General features: G+C 57.4%; 1 protein-coding gene across 7 annotated transcripts in view; it reads left to right on the top strand.

The window, feature by feature from the left end:
* Positions 1-14,406, top strand: part of CEP164 (centrosomal protein 164) — a 31,793-nt gene that overhangs the window by 5,006 nt on the left and 12,381 nt on the right. For 2 of the 7 annotated variants that reach the window (XM_077189897.1, XM_077189896.1), the window contains exons 8-15: positions 1,852-1,956; positions 3,786-4,217; positions 5,585-5,668; positions 6,940-7,023; positions 10,868-10,953; positions 11,836-11,928; positions 12,367-12,507; positions 13,986-14,198. In XM_077189897.1, coding sequence (XP_077046012.1) covers positions 1,852-1,956; positions 3,786-4,217; positions 5,585-5,668; positions 6,940-7,023; positions 10,868-10,953; positions 11,836-11,928; positions 12,367-12,507; positions 13,986-14,198 — 1,238 coding nt within the window. The remainder of the gene's footprint in view (positions 1-1,851; positions 1,957-3,785; positions 4,218-5,584; positions 5,669-6,939; positions 7,024-10,867; positions 10,954-11,835; positions 11,929-12,366; positions 12,508-13,985; positions 14,199-14,406) is intronic. The other 5 variants (XM_077189898.1, XM_077189899.1, XM_077189900.1 and 2 more) reach the window with 5 other exon arrangements.

The following is a 14,406-nucleotide window of genomic DNA, read 5'->3' as shown; positions in this document are numbered from 1 at the left end:
CATTTGTGCTTGGGGTGGCTGTGGTTTGGGAGCTGGGATTGAGGAGACGTCTTTGCCCAGGCTGGAGCTCTGCTTCATCTCAGACAGGGAAAATAAAGGCAGGTAGGTGGAGCTGGCAAGGGGGAAATCTGCTTTTCCAGGGGGCAGCAGGAAAAGGCTCTGGGGTCAGAGGTGCTGCTGCACTTGGTGTGGAGGAAGGCTCGGTGAGGAAGAGGCACCTCCATTGTGCTCTCTGTTCATCAGGAGTGGGGAGGAAGGCTCAGTGAGGAAGAGGCACCTCCATTCTGCTCTCTGTTCATCAGGGGTGGGGAGGAAGGCTCAGTGAGGAAGAGGCACCTCCATTCTGCTCTCTGTTCATCAGGGGTGGGGAGGAAGGCTCAGTGAGGAAGAGGCACCTCCATTGTGCTCTCTGTTCATCAGGAGTGGGGAGGAAGGCTCAGTGAGGAAGAGGCACCTCCATTGTGCTCTCTGTTCATCAGGGGTGGGGAGGAAGGCTCAGTGAGGAAGAGGCACCTCCATTGTGCTCTCTGTTCATCAGGGGTGTGGAGGAAGGCTCGGTGAGGAAGAGGCACCTCCATTCTGCTCTCTGTTCATCAGGGGTGGGGAGGAAGGCTCCTTGGCAGTGCTGGCACTGGGGAGGACACAGGGGAGCGTCCTTTGGGAATGCTCTGCTGCTGTCCCTGGGTTCCACAGGGACCCTCACGGGGGCTGCACGTGGCCCCTGCTCTGTGCCAACACAAAACCTGCTCTTCTTTCTTCCCAGCCTGCTGCTAAATCCCGTGGCTGAGGCTCAGAGCAGGCAGTGCAGCCAAGGCCTTGAGCTGGGGCTGTGCTTTCCCTGCGCTTCCTTAGCTGGGATCAGGCTTAGGATGACAAGGGCACAATGGGAAGTGCGTTGTAAGCAGCTCTGGTGATTTGGCCCGACTGTTTGTGCTGACATTAATCCTTTTTCACCGCTTTGAAAATCCTGTTCCAGTATCTGAAAGGCAAATTAATTTCTTTTAAAGTGTTTTGGAGTATTTTCCTTATCCTTTTCACAGCGCAGGAAAATTAAGCTGTAAAGTACTTTGCTGGAGAACCTATTCAGGGTGCTGGGCAGGATCTGCAAAGGCTTATGCTAAAGTGGATGTGACAAAGAGAGCCCTGACTCTCTCATCTGCAGACAACAGCAGCCTGTGGGGGCCCTGTTCCTCACTGAAATGTTAATGTCTGCAGGAACAAAGAGCTGCCTTGGCATTTCAGTGCCGTGGGGATGGGGCTCTGGGAATCCATTATGGAATGGCAATTGCTGCCCAACAGCCAGGCTGTTAACCCAGATGGGTGACAGCCTAGTCCTGATTAGACAGCAGTGCCCGACTGGAAAATAGAATTCCTCTGTAGCTCCATGAGATGGCAGTAGAAAAGCATTCCTAGGAGCAGCCTCTCTCCAGCTCCCTTGCAAAGCAGCAGACAAGGGTTTGTGTAGCAAGTCCCAAGGGGGAAATCTAAGCAGAAATGGGTGAAATAATGAAAAAACTGCTTCATGTAGCCCGTGGTCATTGTTGGATGCCTGTATTTGAAGGAAATAGGAGGTTTTAGTGACTTGCTGAGCCAGGATGTTGGGTGGAGCAGAGGCAGCATCAGACAGGGCTCCCAGGGAGCTCAGAGCAGGAGCAGTGAGTTCATGGAGCTGGCCAGCAGAAGAGCAGCAGTGAGGCATCCCACAGCTCGGTGTTTGGGAATCTGGGCCTCTGATCCCTTTGTGCTCCAGGGCTGCGGGTGCTGGGTGCTGACCTGTCCTGGGTGGGCAAATCCCCCAGCCTGGGAAGGTGCTCTGGGGAATCCTGCAAGTGGCTGTGTCCCCCCAACTAGGAGAGCAGCAAGGAGGAGCGTGGCAGCCCTTCCCCAGCTGGTGCTGCTGCTGCTGCTGCCCAGCCCCACCGGAGCCCTGAGGAGGAAGCTGCCAGCCTGGGAGAGGTGACAGTGGCTCCCTGGCATCCCTGGCTGCTTGCACGGTGCCACCCAGGCTTTGCATGCACTAGGCAGCTGCTGGTGTTGTGGTGTTGTGGTGTCTGCAGCTGCTTGGCTTGTTTCTGGTGCTGGTTAAAGTTTGGTGCTGCTCACTGGGAGCAGTGATTTGATAGGCAGGGATTTCCCATCAGCTAGTGCCACTTGGGGTGGGTGGAATGTTACAGCTTGTGAAAAGATCACCCAAAGCCAGTTATAACCCAGCTCATTTGTCCAGCTCTGAAATCCAGAGAAAATCTCCAGTCTGTTGCTGCAGGAGGAAAAGCCTCCCTCCTCCTCTTCCTCCTCCTCCTCCTGTGGGTCTGACTGCCACGGGTCCCTCTTCTGCAGATCTGCATTTGTGATCATCAAGGTGTGAGGCTAACAAAAGGATTGCCTGTTATTGCCATTCAAACAGGATTCTGCCAGCCAAAGAGATTATTCTGGGATATTTCAGTAGCTCAGGTGAACCTGCCTGGGGAGAAGCCCTTTTGTGTGCACACCATTGCTGGTGTGCTGATCCATTTTGGGGTGTGTGTGATCCTGTGTTCAGGCATCAGGGCCCTGTTTGGCCTCATTTGGGATATCCTGGACACTGCCAGGTCCCCTGGTGGGATGTCCTCAGGAGAACCCTGGAGCAAGTTGTGCAAAAGGAGCAAAACTTTCCAGCCACCCTAATCCCCGTAAAAGGGGAAGCACTAAAGGAGGGTGGCTAAAGAACTTCCCTGTGCCCACCTTTCTCTGGGTCCTGCTGTGCCCAGGGAGCCTGGTGTGGCTGCTTGGTGACCCTGGGGCTCTGCTGCCAGTGCCAGGGCATTGCAGCTGAGCCCCAGAGCTGCAGGATTTTTGGGAAGTGCCTGGAGTTGGGCTCCTCTGTCCTCTCCATCCTGCTGGATGCTCTCCCAGCCCCGGGGAGGTGTGGCAGAGCAGTGACACACTCAGAACACGCTCCAGCAGTGCTGCAGCCCTGGCCTGGGAGCTGAGAGCATTCCAGAGGCACTCTGATAAAAATACACAGCTAAAATATGCGCTCAGTGTACAGAACACGGCGTGCACAGGAGGCAGGCAATGTTTGACAAGGCACCGTGGCATTAATAAAACAGTGAGGAAGTGGGACGTGCCAGCAGCTCTGTTTGCATGCTGATGCTGATGAGGGAGCCTTCCCCTGGCTATTCCCCTCTCCTTGGGCAGTGCTGTGGCCTCCCCTCTGCTGGGAGAGGCAGTGGAACCTTTGGGTGACTGACTAAGCTTTAATTTGGGGTTGTTTTTCCCCCCATCTCTCAGCCTCCTGTGTTAGTCACAAGCTCTTTCTGAGCTCTGAGTGCTGCATCAGTCAGTGCCCACCCTCCAGTCTGTCCCTCTGGAAGGTGGGATGGAGATCCTGCCTGCTCTCCTCTGCTTGAAATGTCAGGCAGGAGTGAAATGTCCTGTCGTGGTCTCTTACAAATTTCCACCTCTCACCAGGCAGATCCAATGTGGGAGCATAAACGGGCCTGCAGTGGGCACGTGGGTGCTCACAGGGGCTGGTGGCCTTCCACAGCCACTCTCACCCACTGAGACCCTGTGAATAAAAAAAACAACAGATCAAAAGAAGTCAGAGCCCAAGAAATGAGTGAGGTTATGTCAGTGGAGTCCCTTGCCTTGGAATGGGACTGTGTGGAAAGAAGTCAAACAGGTCTTGGAGTCACCCAAAGATTTGTGATTGTGCTGCTTGCTGTAGGAGAGCCTGTGCTGATCCTCACTCCTGCATCCCCCAGAGAGAATATTGGGTCTGTAATTGTGTTTGACTTGCTGCCTAGAAGGAATCCTTAGAATCGAGGCACCCTGAAGAGGTGGCAGAGTGTTGTTCCCTGGACTCTGGAGCTGCGTGCCCTCTGTCTGCAGCTCAGCCCCTCTCTGGGGAGCCTGGCAGCAGCCTGTGTGCCCAGGCAGAGCAGCAGGAGCCTGCTGGCGACCAGGCAGTGCACAGAGAAGATGCTGGGGTGCAAGGAGACGCCTCTGCAGCTGAGGAGCTGCCTCTGTCTGAGGGGGAAAGGAGCTCAGCAGGGCTGGAGGTGCCCAGCTCTGCCGGGCAGCCCCGAGCTGCTCCTCTGCCTGTGGAAGGCACAGATCAGCCAGCCAGCCTGGCTGCCACTGCTGACACCCTGTCCTGTGCAGAAAAGGTCCTGCAGGAAGAGAGGGAAGAAGCAGCAGCAGATTCAGTGTCAGAGGACAGGCTGGATGATGGCAAAGTAAGAGTCCTGCCCGTGTGCTTTTGGTGTTGGCTGTTCCCATCGTCTCGTCAGGCCCTGCCTCAGGCCAGCTCGTGGAGCACTGTCTGCTTTTCTGTGCAGCCAGCCCAAACCTTTCCTGGTCAGCAGGGCAGTCATTCCTGGGGGTCACAAGTGCTCTGAATCCCCAGCTGGGCACCTTCAGGACTGAGCAGGGCAATCCTTCCCTCCTGCACACAGCATTGCTGCCCACAATGCCCTGGCCGTGTTCTGAGGCTGGAGGAGGAGCAGCCCCAGCTCCCAGTGCCTGTGCTGGGCCAGCAGGGCTGACAATGAAGCTCACACCGAGCCCAGCTGCCTGTGCTGCTTTGTTTCTCTCCTGCTGTTGTTTCTCTCAGCTTGCTCAGAGCTGCGCTCGCGGCTCCGCACGAGCTGAGAGCTGGGAGGGAGTGGGACAGAGCCCAGGGCTGGCTCTGGAGCTGGTTCTGGAGCTGGGAGCACAGATTCTGGGAGCACAGAAGCTCCCAGCCCTCCCAGTGTTGAGCAGAGCTGCAGGAGCAGGGCTGGGGCTGTGTCACACACGCTGCCTGCCCACAGCTGGGCTGCCAGAGCCGCGCTGCCCGCCCGTGCCCACGCTCCAGAGCAGGATCCCAGCCAGAGCTCAGGCTCTGATGGACGATCTCTCTGCAATCTGGCCGCCTTCCTGCTGGTTCTGATCATTTCTCAAGTTCACTGATGCGTAGTGTCTGTAAGAAATGATGAACTGCAAATCTGAGCCTGGAAAAGGCTCTGTGCCCTGAAGAGCTGAGGGTGCTGCTTTCCCAAGCTCATCCGTGGGCTCTGTGCACCTGAGCTGTTCTGCTGAGGTCAGCAGGGCCACAGGGTGCTCCCATCGAGCAGTTCCCTGCAGCTGCAAATGGCTGGGAATGCAGGGGCCCTCGCTGCACTTAGGCACAGCAAAGTGGAATTTTAAAGTGCTTTTATGGCTCCAGCGCTGTGCTGCGTGGTGGGCTGGGAGCTCTGAGAGCTGCACAGATCCTTGCAGATGGAGAGGAAGCAAGTGCCCTTTATCAGGGGTGTCCAAGGAGCACCTCTCTGCCCTTTGCCCAGCCTGCCCTCCTGCCCTTGTGGTGCTTTGTGCTTGTCCTGTGGGTCACACCCATCCCTGTCCTGTGGGTCACACCCATCCCTGTCCTGTGGGTCACACCCATCCCTGTCCTGTGGGTCACACCCATCCTTGCTGTCTTCCCCATGATGTCCAGTCACCTTTTCTTCCCTGGGACAGGCCAGATTTGTGTTGGCAGCAGCAGCAGCTGCCAGGCTGGCAGTGCCCAGGTGAAGCTGCAGGGGTGGGACCTGTGCAGGCTGTGATGGGTTTTTCCTCTCAGCTTTCAAAGGCATCTGGGCTCAGTGGCTGTGAGCAGGACCTGCCAGTCTCCAAGAGCTCCGACCATGAGGTGCTTCAGCCTGTGGTGAGTCACCAAAAACTCCTTTTTCTCCTTTTTTTCCCTCCTTTTCCTCCTTTTGCTCCTTTTCCCCTGGGTGTGGGCATCAGCTTCCCCTGGCATGGTCAGTGCCCAGCTCTGCAGTGCCCTCCCAGCTGAGTGTGGCACAGGTCAGCAGTGCCCCCCTGGCCCTCGTGGCTCCTGGGGCTGGGCTGAGGTGCTGTCCCTGCAGAAATAGCTCACACAGAGCTGGGAGCCTGCTTGGGTGATTGCAGGAAGGAAAATAACGGAGTAGGGGTTGTGCTGAGGGGGCTGTGCCTGGCTGGACACCCCAGTCTGGAGGGGAGAGCAGCCCTGGGCTGGGGGCAGATGCCCATCAGCATCTCTGCAGCTCCACAGGAAGCTGCCACTGCCATCTGCCAGTGGGAGCAGGGGCAGCAAATGGCAGAAAATGTCATTATTGCCTGTGTGGCACCAGCCTGTGTGGCCAGGGGCTCTGCCTCGTGTGTGCAGGGCCCTCAGGCTGCACAGGGCGGTTGTCCCAAAGGGGGAACACCTTGGGGGGCTGGCTGTGAGCACAGAGATCCCTGGAAATGTGCAGAGAAATCCCTGGAAATGTGCAGAGAAATCCCTGGAAATGTGCAGCAGTAGCACAGAGGGGCTGGGAAGATGTGCCCTGTGCCCGTGCTCACAGGGGTCCCAGGGTGAGGGGAGAGACCAGGATCTGACTCCATGTTTCACAAGGCTTGATTTATTATTTTATGATAGTTATTATGTTAAAACTATACTAAAAGAATAGAAGAAAGAATTTCATCAGAAGGCTGGCTAAGAATAGAAAAAGAAGGAATCATAACAAAGGCTTGTGCCTCAGACTCTGTCCGAGCCAGCTGGGCTGTGATTGGCCATTAATCAGAAACATCCACATGAGCCCAATCCCAGATGCACCTGTTGCATTCCACAGCAGCAGATAACCATTGGTTGCATTTTGCTCCTGAGGCCTCTCAGCTTCTCAGGAGGAAAAAAATCCCAAGGAAAGGATTTTCCATGAAAGATGCCTGTGACAGTGCCCCCTTTGGGTGTTCCTTGTGCCACCCCCTCCTGCCGAGGTTGGTTGGTGGCACTGGGGGGTGACAGTGCCCTCCCTGAGTGGCACTGGTGTCCCTTGGTCCCACAGGGAGGGAAATGCTGCTGAGCTGCTGTCAGGGGGTGCTGAGGGGGGTTCTGAGCTGTGCTGGGATATTGGTGTCAGGATCTCTGCTCGCTCATCACAGACTGATCCTTTCTGCTTTCTCTTTCAGGGCTTGGGCTCCAAGAGCCAGCTGTCCCAGGAGGTGCTGGGTGTGGGGACTGTGTCTCCTGACCTGGACAGCGCCAGGAGCAAGGTCAGAGCTGTGTGGGGGATCAGGGGGGCTCTGCCAGTGAGGGCCCTGCAGAGCTGGGCAGGGCTCGGTGTGTGAGGGGTCCCAGCAGCACCCGCAGTGCATGGTTTGATCTTCAGGGAGGAGGTGCAGGAACACAAGGAGCACAAGCCCCTGAGCAGGGGTGGCTGGAGGGGTGTGCACAGGCAGCTGCCCTGGCTGCTGTCCCTGCCCCAGCAGGAGAGCCAATAAATAAATGGCTTTTCCTGGGGGAATGGAGGGAGCAGAGTCTGCTCTCCTTTCTTCTTTTGTGAGTGTATTTGTCCTTTTCTTTCTCCTAAGCAGATGGGAAGGATTTGGAATCAATGGGTAGAAAAGGAGGTTAACTCCCTCTGACAGATTTTGGTGGAGGGAAGCTTATTTTTAAGCATTTGGTTGCCTTGCCTGCTTTAATGCAGGGGGGAAAGGGGCTCCTTTCAGCGGGTCTGTGGCACATGGAGTGAACGTGTGTGCACATGTCTGTGCCAGCCTGGCACGCAGCACTGCCCAGGCAGCTCTGCCTGCAGATTGCTGTGATCTCTGCTCCATCCTTGTCTCCTCAGCATGGCTCTGAGCCGGTTTGCTCGGCCCCACGTTCCTCTGGAGCCCTCCCAGCCCTGTCTCTGTAGCTGAGGATGCAGCTGGGCTTCCTCAGCCTTGCCCTGATTGGGAGCACATCAGCTGCTCTGGAGGAGAGCCCCTGAGTGGCAAAGTCCCCTCTGTCCAGCAGAGAGGAGCAGTCCTGTCTGCAGGGCTGTGTGTGCAGAGTGCACCTGTCCTCTTGTGCCTAATGATGAGCACAGTCAGATGTGGAGGGAAGACAAAACAAATGCCTGCTGTGCTGGCCCTCTCCTCCTCCCTGCACAGGCTCTGTGCATGCAAATGCTGCTTGGAGCAGCCACCGTGGGTTTGTTACAGCCCTGCTTGGGGAGAGCTGGGTGTGAAATGGAGCTCCCTGCAGAACTGCAGCTGCTCTTTTGTGTCTGTGCTCAGAGGCTGGGCTGGAGGAATGTGCCTGCTTCCCCGTGAGGGGCTTGCCTTGCTTTGAATTCATTGGCAAAATATCCTGTTAAAAAAAAAAAAAATAAAAATAAAAGGCACCTCTGGCAGCTCTGTGAGCACAGAATGGGAGGGGGTTCGTTGGTGAGTTTTGGCAGGAGCTGTGGTGGCTGCAGAGGCTCTGTGGGATGTGTCCTGCTGGACCTGGGAGAGGGGAGGCTGCTCCTTCCCCCTGTTTTTCCCTGTTTCCTCCTTTTCCCTGTTCCCTTTTCCCTGTTCCTATTTCCCTTTCCCTTTTCCTCTCCCTTTCCCTCTCCCTTTTCCCTTTTCCCTGTTCCCTTTTCCCCTTTCCCTTTCCCCTTTCCCTTCCCCAGACTGGAGGTTCAAGATGCAGAACTGTGGAGCCACAGAATGTCCTGAGCTGGAAGGAGCCCACAGACACCATCAAAGTCAAACTCGTGGCCCCACAGAGGCAGCCCAGACCCCACCGTGTGCCCTGTGAGAGTGCCCTGGCAGCCTCGGGGCTCTGGCATTCCCTGGGCAGCCTGGGCAGTGCCAGACCCTCAGGGAAAAGGCAGAGCTGTCCCTGGTGCTCAGTGCTGGCACCTTGCAGCGTGATGTGAGCTGATGTGAGATGCTCCCGAGGGGCCTGGGCTGTGCACGGGGAGGAGGTGGCCCAGGATCTGTCAGCCCTGTGTTCACACTGCTGGTTCTGTGTCTGGAGCATGGGAAGTGTCCCCCGGGGATGCAGCTGGGCAGAACACTGAGCTGCTGGGGCTGCAGGGACCCTGGGCAGCAGGAGGGGCAAGGATCCGGTGATTCCACAGGCAGGGCTTCAAATCTGCCCTCGTGCCCTGCAGATGGGGGCTGTCCTCACCTTCCCAAGGCGTCCAGAGGTTCCTGCAGCCTGTGATTGCAAGGGAGGGAATCACAGGGAGGGCAGCAGGAGCCCCAGGGCTCACAGGGGTTCTCTGGGAGCAGTTCCCAGTCAGGATCCCTGTGCATGGCTCAGAGCAGTTCCCTGTGAACAGTTCCCAATCAGGATCCCTGTGCATGGCTCAGAGCAGTTCCCAGTCAGGATCCCTGTGCAGGGGCTCAGAGGGGCTCCCTGTGAGCAGTTCCCAGTCAGGAGCCCCAGGGCTCAGAGCAGCTCTCTGTGAGCAGCTCCCCTGTAGGATCCCTGTGCATGGCTCAGAGCAGTTCCCTGGGAGCAGTTCCCAGTCAGGATCCCTGTGCAGGGGCTCAGAGCAGTTCCCTGTGAGCAGTTCCCCTGTAGGATCCCTGTGCATGGCTCAGAGCAGTTCCCTGTGAGCAGTTCCCAATCAGGATCCCTGTGCAGGGGCTCAGAGCAATTCCCAATCAGGATCCCTGTGCATGGCTCAGAGCAGTTCCCTGTGAGCAGTTCCCAGTCAGGATCCCTGTACATGGCTCAGAGCAGTTCCCTGTGAGCAGTTCCCAATCAGGATCCCTGTGCAGGGGCTCAGAGCAGTTCTCTGGGAGCAGTTCCCAATCAGGATCCCTGTGCAGGGGCTCAGAGCAATTCCCAATCAGGATCCCTGTGCATGGCTCAGAGCAGTTCCCTGTGAACAGTTCCCAATCAGGATCCCTGTGCATGGCTCAGAGCAGTTCCCTGTGAACAGTTCCCAATCAGGATCCCTGTGCATGGCTCAGAGCAGTTCCCAGTCAGGATCCCTGTGCAGGGGCTCAGAGGGGCTCCCTGTGAGCAGTTCCCAGTCAGGAGCCCCAGGCTCAGAGCAGCTCTCTGTGAGCAGCTCCCCTCTCTCCAGGATGGTTCCTGCCCCATTGTTCTGGCTCCTGCCTGTTGCAGGGTGCACTGACAGAGCCCATTTGGAGCCAGGAAAGGTTTGCTGAGCCCCTCGGTCCTGGGGAACTGCAGCCATCAGTTCCAGGGCCAGGAGGGGCTGGGTGGGGGCCCTGCCCAGGCTGATGTGATGGGAGGTGACAGCACTTGCAGGGAATCCTTCTGCCGTTTGCTCTGCTGCACATTTGCATTAATTACTGCGGCGTTAATTCCGCCCTGCCTTGGCCCTGCTCCACGCACAGCCGGGGCTGAGCTCACCTGCTGGGGTCCCCAAAACCCTGGGAATGGGCCCTCCCTGCTTCCCCTGGGGCTGACAGGTGAGGAGGGAAGTCCTTGCCCTCCTCAGGTGTCCCTGCTGCTGCAGGGACAGAGGGATCTGGGAGCTGCAGGAGGGGGAAGGAGCAGCTGACAGTTTCAGATATTTTCTATTCATATTTCTGGTGTTTACTATGCCATAAATGAGCCATCTGAATGCTCATGTGCTGCCAGGGGGGCTGGGTTGCTGATGTACCCTGGAGTCAGAAATGCCTGGACTGGTGACTCTGTGCAGCCCCTCACACCCTGGAGCCCAGGTGGGAGACAGGACTGAGTCCTGATGTGGTTTTTGGTGCCAGACAATGCATCCTGTGCTTCACTGCCACAGCACTCTGTGTGGGTGACATTTCTGTTTTGGGTGATTTCTCTCCTGTGCTTTCCAGGGGGTTCAGTGGGACTTGGGGTTGTAAAATGACCTTCAGGAAAGAAAAGCCAAACCTGTGTCCCAAGTCCTTAGTGCTGGCAGGGAGTTCATCCTTTATCCTGAGAAAGCTCCCAGGCCTCCCTTGTGCTTCTGGGATGGTTGGAGACCCTTGGGTACCCTCAGGAGAGGAGCCTGGCACCTCCAGCACTCTGGAACAGCCTGTGGGTGCCACGTGGCCCAGCTGATTCCATGGACACTCAGCAGAACTCCTCTGAGGTCTCTGATGCTGAGGGAGCCACAAACTCCACCCTGTTTGCTTTTACCTGCAGGCCCAGGAGCTGGGGGAAGAGGAGGAAGACCAAAGCAAAGCCAGCGCAGAGGAAGAGCAGAGGAAAGGAGCAGAAGCTGCTGAGAGGTATGGCACAACCAGAGGCACAGGGGAGGCCTGGGCAGCTCCAGCTCCTGCTGCCCTCCCTGCCTTGCCCTCCCTGCTGTGCTCCCTGCAGCCTGCCCAGGTGTGCCCTGTGCTGCAGCCTGCCCAGGTGTGCCCTGCAGCCTGCCCAGGTGTGCCCTGCAGCCTGCCCAGGTGTGCCCTGCACAGCTCTCCCTGTGCTGCAGCCTCTCTCAGGGGCTTTCCCACTGAGCCTCTCTGCTCCTGCTGCCTCCTTCTCCCTTTCTCAGCAGCTTCTGGCTGGGTGGGCAGTGGAAGTGCCAGCCTGTCCTTTCCCTGGGGCTGCCCCAGCTGGGCTCTGGCCTCTGCCTCCCCCACAGCTCCCCCTGCTCTTGCCAGGATGGTCTGAGCTGGTGCTGCCCTGTGCTGGCTGCTGATGTGGCCTCTGGCCCCTGCCTGGTGCCACCTCACTGGTCCTGCTGGGCTGAGCCTGTGGCTGAAGCTCTCAGGTGTCTGTTCCTGATGCCAGGAGGGCCCAGCTGTGATGGGAACAGTTCTCTGCCTTCCACAGAGGTGGCCTTGGGCAGGTGTGAGCATTTCTGTGTCCTGGGACGTGGACAGGTCACCAGCTGTTGTCCCAGAGCCCTTCCCGGGCTGTCTGGGGCAGCTGTTCCCAGCCTCCTTGTGGGGATTTCTTTGGAGCAGTTGGAATGCTGCTCCCTTGAGCTCCTCCTGCTTGGAGAGCCCAGCCTGGCATTTCCAGATGAGTGGTGTCAAAGCCCTTGGCCTCCAGCAGAGTCACACCTTCTCCAGGGCCCTGGGAACCAAGGAGCTGCTGCCTGTGCCAGGAAAAGCCGTGAGAGGAAGCTGCAGTCCATCCTAATGACTGCTCTGTGGGATTTGCAGCCTTATTCTTGGAGGAGCTGTTGGTGTGAGGGTCTCCAAAAACGTGTTCTGCCTGCAGGAATTGTCTCCTTATCACTTGGTTCCTGCTTCCCAGTGAGCATCCCCTCTCTCTCTCTCTCTCTCTGCCTGTGGAGCTGCTCGTGCTTGCCCTGCCTCTCCTCCCTGTGCTTCTGACACAAGCCTGCCTGCCAACCCTCCCATCTTTGACTGGGACAGCAGTGTGAGTATGGCTGCAGGGCTGGCACACCTTGGGCACGTTCTCCAAGGGCCTGGAGAGAGTGGGATAACCCAGGGGAGGGGTCCAGCACTCTGAGCTGGTGCCCACCATCTCCTCAGCTGCCCAAAATGCCCAAAATGAGGCGCTGGGAATGGTGTGGAGCTTCCCTGTGGCATTGGCAGCCCCAGGCGGGTCCTGTTGGCAGGCATGGCTGTGTCACCCGTGTCACCTGCACATCCTTGCCCACCTGCAGCAGCCCCTTCACCCTGCCCTGAGCTCACCTCATCTTCTGTCCCCTCTTTTGTGCTGCCCAGTGAGAGGGATCCCAGTGCTGCTGAGACACCCCTGGAGCCCTGGGGGTTAGGAAGTCCCCGTGGGGAGGAGGCTGTGCAGCAGCAGGAGGGAGCCCTGGCCAGCCTGGTGGATCCTGAGGAGCTTCCTGGCCCACAGAACGTGTAAGGGCTTGGTGGCAGTGCCTGGCTCAGTGCCTGGCTCAGTGCCTGCTGTGTGGCTGTGACTGCTCCTGTCCCCCTGTCCCCCTGTCCCCGGGGTGGCTGCATCTGGGGTTGGTGGCACAATGGGGCTGTGTGCCCATGCCAGCAGCTGTGCCCCTGCCACAGTGCCAGGTGAGCAGCCTGGGCAGGGCCAGGGCAGCAGCTCAGCCCTGGGGGCTGTGGCTCAGGGCTCCCTGGGATGAGGGGAGCTGCTGCTTTGTCTTTGGGAAAGCCTTTCCCGTGCAGGTGTCACTGTGTCATTCTCCCTCCCTGAGGAACTCCCACCCAGAACCTGCTGAGTGCGGCTGAGCTGGGCAAAAAAAGGGCAAAACCCCACAAATCCCCCCCATTTACAGCCACTGGGCACCTTGGGAGCATTGAAATAGTGGGGTTAGAGCTGAGCTGCTGCCCTGGCTGCTGTTCTGTGCAGCTCAGGGGCTGTGAGCTGCTGACTCTGCATCCCTGCCAGTGGCACAGCAGCAGCTGCAGCGTCTCTGGGGACAGCGTGGTGGGGAAGGAGCTCTGTTCTCCCAGGAGCTGTGTACATGTGTGTGTGTGTGTGCTGGGGCTCCTTTGGAGCACAAGCTGGGGCAGAGGAGCACGGTGATAACCAGGTGGAAGGGGCTGCATTGCTCTGCAGAGCAGCCTGGTAAAGCTCACCTGCAGCAGGTGGTGAAGGGGGATTGTTCCAGAGCCCCAGCACTCTGCTCTGCCTTGCTCTCTTTGCTAATGGCTGCAGGAATGACCTTTTCTCTCCTGACTGGAGCCTGAGGAGCTGGGGCTGTTATTTCCCTGGCTCCTCTGCCTTGCCCTGCCAGTCTCACAGCGTGGTGAGACCTTCCTGCCCCAGCCTTCACGAGCAAAGAACAAACATCTTTCTTCCTAGATTAATCTCAATTTTCCCCTCCTTTCCCTTTAGCTTGTATTTTTGCTGCTGTCTCTCTGAAAAAAATACTTAATCAGGACCAGATTGGGTTTGAATTTTTGGAGTGCTGAGGGTTTTCTGTTGCCTGGAGCTGGCAAATTCCCAGCACACTTTAGGCTGCAATTGCAGAAGGATACCTGGTCCATGAGAAGCACCAGTCCCTGGGCTGGGAGCAGGTCCTGATGGCATCTGCTCCTGTGCCTGGCAGCCTGGCCAGGGCTTTTCCTCAGGCCAGATTTTATTGACCTCTCAAGGTGAGCTCTGGTGGGCCAAAATCGGAGTTATTTGTGTCTGGAGTGCAGCTGGGGCTGGGTTCAGTTATCAGCTGGAGATTCTCTGCAGTCACCCAGAGCATCCAGCAGTGACCCCCTGAGGTCAGCAGCGAAGCTTTTGGAGTAGGTGGCTCTGAGATCGTTGGTTTGGAGTTGGTGCTCTGTGGAGGAGGTTCCTGTTCCTTTTATGTTACTCTGGTTTCTGCCACCCTTTTGCCAAAGGAGCTTTTTGTCTTTGGTAGGCAACCTGAGAGGGAAATGGAGCAGTCCTTGAGCCAGCCTCATGATGAATCCCTGGAGGAAATAGTCAAGGAGGTGGAGACAGAGCTGGAGCAAGAGGAAATACATTTATTTCAAGCAAAGGAGGAGAAAACCCAGCAATTCCAGGAGGAGATGAGGCAGAAGGAGGAGGAGGAAGCTGAAAAGCTTCATCAGCAAAAAGCAAAGCCCCTCAGGTACTTTCCTTTTTTACTCCATCTCCTGCAAGCCTTTCCAAGGTGGCATTTCAGTGCTGCTGTAGCCACCACTGGGAAGTGGGGCAGAGATGGGGAAGGATCAAGATCAGGGCTCTCAGGGAGGAGGAGGAGGAGGAGGAGGAAGGACAGGCCTTGGCACAGGCAGTTCAGTGTGTGAGGAGGATCTGCACACCCAGGGCAGCTCAGG

Source organism: Agelaius phoeniceus, chromosome 23 (genome assembly GCF_051311805.1).
Source record: "Agelaius phoeniceus isolate bAgePho1 chromosome 23, bAgePho1.hap1, whole genome shotgun sequence".
Taxonomy (NCBI): Eukaryota; Metazoa; Chordata; class Aves; order Passeriformes; family Icteridae; genus Agelaius; species Agelaius phoeniceus.
Note: the sequence above shows the minus strand (reverse complement) of the source record. Positions and strands in the feature narration are given on the sequence as shown.